The sequence below is a fragment of the Gymnoscopelus microlampas genome (assembly GCF_963454915.1).
Source record: "Gymnoscopelus microlampas genome assembly, chromosome: 4".
Classification (NCBI taxonomy): Eukaryota; Metazoa; Chordata; class Actinopteri; order Myctophiformes; family Myctophidae; genus Gymnoscopelus; species Gymnoscopelus microlampas.
Genome location: NC_139941.1, coordinates 32,379,784 through 32,390,355, shown reverse-complemented (window position 1 = coordinate 32,390,355; position 10,572 = coordinate 32,379,784). Strand labels below are relative to the sequence as shown.

Sequence of the window (10,572 nt, the reverse complement as noted above, 5' to 3'; positions counted from 1 at the left end):
GGTTTTGTTAAACGTCCTGTGACACGCCCACCGCTCTGCACAACCACTGACACGAGCCACTGGCGTGACGCGTTCTCTCTCTGTCCCAGGTGCTTCGCCCAGATGGACGTGGTTTTGAGGTTAGGCAGCTGGTCCCCAAACAGTGGGGCGCAGACCCATTTTTATGGAGTAAATATCCCTTTTTTTGTTTTACTTATTTAATATATATATATATATATATATATATTCAAAAGATGTTCAATTATTCCTACAATTATCCATCAATTCTAAATCTAAATTCCACTACAAGATACATTTAAAAAAAAAACTTTAGAAGTACTGAAAATAGCAGATCTACAAGCTCACGTGTCGCATCGCGACGCGATGTGAGCTTGTAGATTGGTTATTTTCACTAGTTTGGGTCCCGGGAATATATCAAATTTCTCTTTAGGGTCACGACCAAAAAAGTTTGTAAACCACTGGGGTTAAAAGGCGGTAAGGTTAGGGTTAGGTTTAGTCATATAACCACGCCTACCTGGGCGAAACACCAAAGAAAGAGGAAGTCCCGTTCTGGAATATTGTGGAACGTTGGCCAGTTGGAAACGAGTGGGATGTCCTTATGTTTGTAACTCCCTTCCTATTGGTCTAAGGACGCCTGTCACTAGCCGTCTGTCCTCCAATTAAGTCACACCGCGTTGATAAAACGAAGGGTCGTGGAAAAAAAAACAATTGTTATAAAATTGGGATGTTTGCATCATACAGTCAGCATTAGTAACCAATCACACAAGATCAGCTTAAAATGCTGTACTTTTATTCAACATTTCAGAAAACGATGGCAACAAGTTGCAACAATTATTTACAATTTTATTTATTTATTTTACATTGAACACAACAAAATGTCTTGGTAGTGGTGGGTAGTGTAAACACAACACTGGGCCCCTGAGAACACTACTACTGGGCACCATGTTTGCCCATATGGTACACATTTGACAAATGAGGGGCCAAATACATATAATGTTTAATTACATATATGGCCCAATATTAATTGCTACAAAATCTGTCATTCCGGGGAGACAGGTGACCCCCCCCCCCCCCCCCCCTCTCCTTTTTTTTCTTTACCCCATTCCCTTCTAACCCCTAGGACCCAAATGGAAACAAGACCGCAGGACCTTTTTGATGTTATCCTTTTAGACAAAGTGTTTGACTGTACTCTTGCTGTTTTTACATATAGCCTACATATATTTTACATATAAAATCCTATTTCCCAAATGATTCTACAATACTCAAAAGTACTCAGGCTATACAGCTGTCATATTACTACCTAAAGAGGGGCCTCTTGTCTACACAAAGGATTGCAAAAACAAAAGGGACAAAAGATATCTACCATAAAAGTTGTTTGTCTGCACTCATAAGGTCTGGTCTGGTCTGGGGGTAGGGGGGCTGGGGTACATAAAAAAACCCTGATGTGTTGAAAATGTGTGTTCATTTGTTAATATTATCATGTCTATCCTGTTAATGGGGGGGACTCAGTAAATATGAGGAAGAGCCTGGTGGCTTGAAATGTTACACTGAAATAAATCTGCAAACAGAAGTCTTGTTTGGTGTGCAAATTTTCTTTATTTTGTTAAATGACGAACGTTTGATCCAGCACCCAGCCTAAGAGGTTTGGGATCTGCGTGTCTTCTGCACTTTGGATTCACCTGACAAGCAATAAGTGTATTATTCTGACCCTATAGTGCGTGCCAAAAATCCTGAAGGGGGCGTCAACAACTGTCATTTGGTCGTGGCAGACATCTTTGTGGGGTATAAACAGGTTGACTTAACATTGCCCCCCACCAGTATGTCTGCAGCTACTATGCCACGCCCCCCGTGGTGACGACACGTTGGCAAGCACTATAATGTGTGAGTGAGTTCCTCTATTCTACGACGGAGGTCAGTGGGGTCCAGGGTGGGGCCAGAGTGGAGGTCCCGTAGGTATAGAGGAAGACTCCTGGAATACAAAATACAGACATTTAGATATACTAAAATTGCAACCTATTACATGGCTTAAACATTTTTGGGGAGTAACAGCATTACATGACAGATGAGCCCCTCTTGACCAATAAGGATATTTATTTTATTCATTCACTGCTGCAAGTGGCACTTAGCCTTCAATCTTCCAATGAGTAGCTAACAGAGACAGTGAATACTAATGATGGCATCTTACTTTACAGAGGACTCCGCTGCAGAGCCCCATGTCTTTTCCCAGCAGGATACAGCCTCCCGTTTCCTTCCCAGCCTCCATAGTACCTCACCAAGCCACTGTCCTGCATTCACACACTCTGGGGGACAGAAGATAATAACATCAAGACACAACTCATACATACAATAAATCCTTTTTGTAATAATAAATAATTCAGATTTGCATGTATAATGATGCTGTGCCTGGTGACGCCTGTAGGCTGAGTTGGAGGTCTCGGAGTGCTTCTCTCAGTTGGTCCCTTTGGGTGAAGCTGATACCCCTTCCAGCTAGTGACAGCCCTTTCAGCCTCTGCAGTGTATTCAAGCCAGACGCTTGTCTGCCAACAATGTCAACACAGGGAATCTGGGGCTGAAAACCTACGGTTGGACATTGAGACTATGAGCTATATATAAATATCTATGAAATCCCTAGAACTGGGTTGGGTATGTGTCAATAGACACTCCCAAAATGTGTCAACAAAAAATAATAGTCTAGATGGAAAGTGGGGTTCACGTGCAAAGGTTGATTTTTTCCCCTGTTTTTTCTTCATCCTTGAAGTGTGTATTTTAAGATTCTGCCAGGTAACAGGCTGAAATTATGTCCCATGGGGTTCATTTTTAATCATTTATAACACATATCCTTAACCCAAACCCGAAAATGGAAGAAACAGAAAAGAGCATACTTTTGAAGGAAACAACTAAAGACAAATACAAACGAATTCCCACACCATTTGGACCAAAGGAATGCATTAAAGTGGTTATTAAGAATCAAGCACATCTTGACACCATCAGGCTACAGGACAAAAAACAGCACAAAAAAAAACGACCTGAAAATGTTCATATCACATATATATTTCAGTTTTTACTAAATACTTTCTCTTACCAAGTGCATCTTTTTAATCCTTGAAGTGTGTATTTTAAGATTCTGCCGCAGGTACCACACTGAAATAATGTCCCACAGGGTTCATTTTTAACCCTATGTTACACACACCCAAACCCAAAAAGGGAAACAGCACATGTTTGGAAGTATACAACATACAAATGAACACATTTTCCATACAATTTTGACTCAAGGAATTCATAACAATTGGTATTATTAAAATTCAAGCATATTTTGACTCTATTTTAGGGTTAGGGATTTGAAAAAAAAAACTGACCTACATTTGTCTTTTTACTAAATACTTGTTGTTGATTGTTTTCTTGCAGATTATTTTCTCATTCTCCTTGGAGTGTGTATTTGAAGATTCTGCCTGAAATAAAGTTGTGTGTGTGTGCTTTTGCGCATGTGTATGAATGTGTGTGAGCGCATGCACGTGTCTGAGTCCCTGCATGCTTACTTTGCGGCTCCTAGAATCTCCAAGAGAGAACTTTCAACTATCAGGCTCCTCTCCTGTGGAACCTCTTTGAGGTTTGGTCCAGGAGGCAGACACCCTAAGTTTAATGAGGTAATCAAATGTGGCACTGCACTGGCTATGATGACATTAGAGACTATGGATGATGATGGTGCTGTTGTTCCCCAAATTGAAGGAAAGTTTTTAGCCTAGCCCGCGCGCCCGCCCGCCCACCTACCCACCCACCCACCCACACACACTTATTAAAAACAGAAATATATATGTGATAGGCTCTGTGCTGTTTTTGTCCTGTAATAGAATGAAAGGGTTACAAAAGAACCACATTATTTCAGCCTGTTACCCGGCAGAATCTTAAAATATACACTCCAAAGATTAAGAAAAATTAGGTGGCGGAGAAGAAAAAAAATCCACCCTATGTGTGTGGACCCCACTTTCCATCTAGACTAAAACACTCACCTTTCTTTTTAACCTGCACCTTCACAAGCAGGTTGATAGACCTATGATAAAATAAAATAAAATAAAACAATTACTCATATATTTGTGCAGTATGACAATGGTGAATGACATTGCGACAGTGATTTGCATCCTTCTAACCTTGTGTACAGAGTCACAGCATTTTTCCAGTCCTTCAGGTAGGCCTGGCAGTGAGCCTGCAGGAGAAGGGCAGTCCCAGACCAGAGCAGCATCCCCAGTCTGTCCTGGTCTGTGCCACTGCCTAGCCTGTCTGCAGAACCATGTCTGCAGAACCAAAATCAGCATCACAATCTCCTACAGGCTCCTCCAACACCAGCTTCTCTGGGAGTAACTCCAGTGTTGTGTTGATGACCTCATCACACAGTGCCATGCAGTCAGCCGGTCGCCGGGCCAAAAGCAAGGCAGCGCCAGCCTCCAGATAGAGCTCAGGTAACCTGGGGAGGGGTGGGGCCTCAGCATGCACCTGACACATAGTACACACAAGTCAAAACCTCAAAAATGTGAGTGTAAAAATGGGAGGACCTTGTGCACTAAGCAACAACAAAAATATGCTCTGACAGAAGAACATTAGAAATAAACTGATGTAGGTGGTTGGCATATGATTGAAGTTTCAAACCAGGAATCTGACCAAGGATTTAAACAATGGACACAAAAGGGCATTACAGCAGTATGTACAATGATAGAAGAGGGGGAGATGCAGAGTTTTGAAAATATAATGGCAAAATATATCATATAAGCATGAGTTTTTTCGTTACTTGCAGGTGAGAGATTACAATGAGAAAGAGATAAAAACAGATTAAATGAAAGAGGTAATTAGGATTATGGTTGATGCTTATGAAAAGTGCAGAGTAATCTCAGCCCTTTACCAAGGCCTGATGGCAAGTAAAGAAACTGCTACTCAGTATATTAAAGAGAGTGGGAAACTGGATTTAAGGTACACATTACTGATGAGGACTGGTACAATATATGTAAAACACAATGTACGGCCAAAAGCGCTAGAATATGGAGAGAATTCAGTTGGAAGAATATAATTCATTTTTTCTCCAAGGATTAGTGGAAAAGTGTTGGTCGGTGCAACAACCATGTTGGAGGTTATGTGGATGTGTAAATGCTGACCATGAACATCTATTTTGGAACTGTCCAAAAATGGAAAGTTATTGGGATAATGTATGGCCAGTGATCAAGAAGATACTAAACTATGAGATACCCAAAACAAGTGTTGTACTGTACTTGGGAACTTGACACAGGATAATACACAAAGAGAAGATATTCAGCTAGTCAACGTATTATTGGCAGCTAGTAAAAAAGCAATTAAAAGGCTATGGTGCAAAGCAGATCCTCCAATTTGTGAGCAGTGGCTGAGCATTGTGGAGAATATATTTGTAATGGAGAAACTAACTCATAACTTGAGACTGCAAGAGACTCTATTCCTCGAAAAATGGAAGAAATGGACTGAATATAGAACCCAACAAGACAACACCACTAACAATGATGGACATTCATGAATGGACTGGAGTATGATGCTTGATAATGTTACATATGAACCCCTGCACTGTAACTGACTGTGTATGAAAATCTGCAAATAAAAATTAAGTAAAAAAAGAAGAAGAAATAAACTGATGTTACTGTGTGAATCCTTACAGTGTGCTGATCATCTGACTGAAGGGTGGCCAGTAGGTCCAGGTAATGTTCTACACCCTCTGACACCCTGTGCAAAGTAAACAGCACCCACAGCCAATTAACAATGGCAATAATCAATAGCATGCTACACTCAAACCAAATGTGTTTTTGAGATACTGAACAGTCAAGGCTGTCTATACAGAAGTGTAGCAGACAGACACAGCTGGTCTTCTAACCTTCCATGGAGAACACTCTTCAAAGCCAGACTGTGAAGTATGCTCAGGGAGGAGGGTACTAAGAGCAGACGGCTCAGGGATTGACTGCGTAGTAGCAAGGAAGGGTGCAGGAGATTGCTTCCCATTGGGGCAGTCTCTGCAATACGAGGCAACATCAGCATCTGGACAGCAAAGAAATCTTGATTAAAACAATAATGAGTTTTTACATTTTAGAATTGTTTCGCCTATGAAATGCTCAAAATAGGTATGCTAGAATGAAAGTGTTTAATGTGTCAAAATAGATACTATGTGAACACAAAAAAGACTTTCCATCTGTCTGTGTATTACATACTGAGTGCAGCAGCTGCAGAGCTTGTATCTCAGCCTTTGTGTTGCCCAGTTGTTTATAGATCAGCGTGCTCTGGTACAGAGCACACACACAGTGGGAATCGGTCTCCAATGCCTTCCTATAATACTGCACCGCCATCTGCAGGCGACCCTGTTTGACAAAATGCAAACATTCCCAATATTGACAAATGCTTCAAGCAGGATGGACAAATTAGCATGTCACATACTCTAATTTCTGTATTTGTGTCTGATGACATTCTCTGTTTGTGTACCATATGGGCAAGGCAGAGGCCTGAGAGCAGGTGTGTGTTTGCCAGGAGAGTTCTAGGGGCAGGAATTGAGGAAATGTTTTGGAGAGTAGACAAAGCTTCGGAGCTCCGAGCCTCGCTCAGCAACTCTGCCCCTGAAAAGAAAAAACAACAAAATAAAAGACATTGTAGCTGCTCGCAGTAAGGCACAACATAACAAATAACTGACACATTTTGGATGGTTTTAAAAAATATATATGTTAGGGCATTTTATACTTTTTTCAAATAAGGATATCGTAGATAGAGAGACAGGGAACCAAAGGCGTGGTTAGAGGAGTTGAGAGGAGAGGTGAGACAAGACAGAATCGGATACAAACCCAGGTCCTCACTAGGAGCATAATATGTCTGTGTGCTAGTGATGCGCGGGTCGGGTTTTTTCATGACCCGCCCCGCCCCGCCCCGCGACGGAACCCAACCCGCCTCAACCCGCCCCGCGAACCCATATATGAATCTACGGCTCAACCCGCCCCGCGACCCGCGATTTTTTTTTTATTCTGTAAAATCATGGTTAGAAAATAATCCCCAAGTGTATTCAAACTGTTTTATTGTTAATATTCTTATTCGTATTAGGACTAAAGACAAAACAAGAGCATGTTATTATTTTTATTTTTTTTTGCGTGTGAGAGCGCGTGACCCGCTCACCCGCAGCCCGCATAATTTTCTCCGAAATTCTGACTCGACCCACCCGCGCCGCGGGTTGACCCGCGGGTCCCGCGGGTTACGGGTCAACCCGCGCATCACTACTGTGTGCACTGAGCCACCAGCCAGCCCACATTTTAATGTTTAGGTGACTATGAATGGTCTACCAACACTGGCAACATTAGGAACATGTAAACACCACCACTAACTCTGAAGCAGAAAAACTGTCATACAGAACTTATGTACTTAAAATACAACAAAGCAAAATATATTTAAAGCTGCACTGTACATGATCTTTAAACAAAAATACAAGTGATTTGGGGTGCACCAGTGGATAGTGTGCAAGTGTCTAAACAGTTACCTCTCACTGCCACTTGGGGCAACCAATATACACAAAGTGTAGCTTTCAATAATGTTCAAGGCCTAACTTTATTTCTAATATGGTAACTAACATTTGAGAACTGGGAATACATAATTTGTGATACTGAGCATAGTACACTGTGGTACCTTTTAAGGTGTGCGTGTTACAATACAAAATTACTAAAAGCGTAATTCTAGTACTCTGATCATAACAGATTAAGTCTGGTGCAACCTTAACCAGTAACAACTCCCCTGATGGATACAGACCTTGAGCAATGGCGGTGCAGATCTGCAGTAGATCTCTTAGTTCTCTGGGCTCCAACACAACTAGTGGTGTTTCAGGAGACTCACTCAATGTCACACCCTTCCTTTCATTCTCCATTCCAGTAACTGGATCCTCAGACAGAGATGACAGCTCCTCCTCCATCACAGAAAGGCAAAATGATATTTCTACAATTAAATGTCACTTTCAATATGTGTTACATTTAGCCATTCAAATCAGTATCAAGGACACTTCAACACTGGCCAGGAGGAGGCAGGAATCAAACCGGGAATGGCTTTTTAGGATCATGTAAAGCCAATTCAATGTGTATCCTAATCATTTATAGAACTGAGGAAATGATTTTGTTGAAAGATCTCCTTTTGTTTAACTATTGTAAAGTCTGTGTGTAAAGTCATGTGTGTGCGCGCACATGCATACTGTAGCTTTCACTGTAAATCTCCTATTCAATATTGCCTGCTATGTAGATTATGCTGAAGCAATGAATAGCTAGTCATTTCAGGAAGCTACAATGGCAAACACACATAAGAAAAAGACACATAAAAAATAGATTGTCTTGAATGCTTTTTTTGTTCTTATTTTTTCATTTAGAGTAGCCAATAATGTTTTCTCCCCAATTTTGACGTTATGCCAATTGATTCCTCCCCGCACACATTTATGTGTTGTCACTGCTGTTGTATCCTACTGACTCACCTGCCAGTGTGGAGCCCCCACCAGGAGGACGTAGAGCCTTCGTGCTACTCCTCCCGCCCAACACCCCCCGCTAACAGGTGCCACCCAAGCCCGTAGGAGTACATGCAATGACCAATATCACCCTCCCCACCTGGCTTCCCTCCCCTGAACACGGGCCAATTGTGTTAGCATAGAATGCCTTCTTTTTTTTATAAGATTCAGTGACACACCTGTAAATCCTGTATGGCTTCTAGTTTGCAGGTGGACAGCCAGATGGCCCACTGCAGGCAGAACAGCTGCTTTATGGAGGAATACAAAACAGACTTTCCCAGGGATTTGAGAGCTGCTCGCCAAAACAAAAGTGGATGATCTAAAACCAATAGTTCACTCCCAACCAGCCCTTGAGCTGATGAGAGGAGAGAGAGGGCAAAAGAGTAGCGTTGTGGTCATTTGAGTGATTCATGCCATGGTTTAACAGGGATAACACAAATCCTGATATATTATGGGCTTACAAACAATGTCATAATGTACCTCTCTCCAGGCCCTGTATGAAGAGAAGCTCTGCCTCTGGGTACTGCATCTGAGTGAGGGAGAGCACACAGGCATTATACACCACTGTTAACTCCAACTGGGCATGTTCTGCTGCAGTGGGGACACCTGTGGAAGGGTAGAAGGAAAGGAGAAACTGTGATAAAGGGGTCTGTAGGAAAAAAAGGCAGATATTTTGTCTGTACTTGTATGCAAAAAGGAAATGCCTGTGTATTAAAACAAATGCACCACCTTGAATTGTCCTTAAAAGTTTGTGAAACTCAGAAGAATACGATCTAAGTCTGCTCTGGTCCTGATCTTGGATGAGGGTGTCTCCTCTTTCTTGTTGCTGAAACAATGAAGTGGAAAAAAGGCTGAACCAAGTACAGTATTTTTTATCTTGAATAAGGACTGTGGTGTTAGCAACAGTGAACTACTACAGTAAGCTATTAATACTAACTTGGGGGGAAAAATGCTTACCTGTGGAAAGAAAAACAAAAACATTGTTCATTTAGTTTAGCAAAATTCACTACACATACGTGTGTGTGTGTGTGTGTGTGTGTGTGTGTGTGTGTGTGTGTGTGTGTGTGTGTGTGTGTGTGTGTGTGTGTGTGTGTGTGTGTGTGTGTGTGTGTGCGCACACGCACGCGCACACACACACACACACACACACACACACACACACACACACACACACACACACACACACACACACACACATTAACTTCTGACTAGAGCCTACAGTAAGCCTACTGTATGTTCTTGGGGCACACAAATTGGCACCTCAATATGGGTTTTGATTGATTGAATACTTTATTGACGGTTATTAGGCCTATACGAATTAAAAACAGGCCAAATGTGCACATATAGCTTCCATTGTGGTCCATTTGACATTCAACTGGACAAGAACTACACAAAATAGCCCCAGGCTATGGTATACTTAACCTTGGATCAAAACTATCATAGAAGTATTTTATCGATTTTGGCATTTAAGTCAAAATCGATACAATACATCTATGATAGAGTCTTGATTCAAGGCTATGGTATGCTTAGCTCTAGATTGGCTATGATACTGATATAGTGCTATTCGATACTTTTCATGTATTTGTATTCCATATCTACAGCCAACCTGGCTGTGTATTAAATATCCATATACATTACACAGCCATAATGGCTGTATTAAACTGTATGGAACACATTCTAGGTATGGAGGAATCACTCCTTCTAGGTCTGCATCAACAATGTACTGGCTATCCAGCTGATCTTACCTTCCATTTGCGAACTAGATCGTTATTTTCTTGGATCCATCTATTTAATAAAGAGATGGGCATACTGGGCATACTGGGCATACTGGTCATATTGTTGGTCATCTGATTGTTGTCAACATCAGTGGTCTCGCATAATTGTTCGAACTTCCCCCTCTTGCTCTTCATATAAACAGGAAGTTAATGTAACTAACTGATTTCTCAGAGCTCCATTGCCCTCTGTTGGACAACAAAAGCAGTGGTGTACAGTAACTAAATACATTTACTCAAGTACAGTACTTAAGTACAATTTTCAGATATTTTTTACCTTAC

General features: G+C 41.5%; 1 protein-coding gene across 1 annotated transcript; it reads right to left on the bottom strand.

Annotated features, from left to right (window-relative positions):
• Nucleotides 1-1,573: 1,573 nt before the first annotated feature.
• On the bottom strand, nucleotides 1,574-10,402 carry fancg (FA complementation group G). The gene is given in 15 exon segments (XM_084054873.1): nucleotides 1,574-1,969; nucleotides 2,186-2,300; nucleotides 2,404-2,577; nucleotides 4,008-4,048; nucleotides 4,146-4,267; nucleotides 4,270-4,488; nucleotides 5,667-5,733; nucleotides 5,882-6,042; nucleotides 6,213-6,359; nucleotides 6,481-6,611; nucleotides 7,783-7,936; nucleotides 8,698-8,873; nucleotides 8,999-9,124; nucleotides 9,248-9,344; nucleotides 10,264-10,402. Coding segments are annotated over 15 exon segments (1,929 nt in total). The 5' UTR covers nucleotides 10,366-10,402; the 3' UTR covers nucleotides 1,574-1,872.
• Nucleotides 10,403-10,572: the final 170 nt, after the last annotated feature.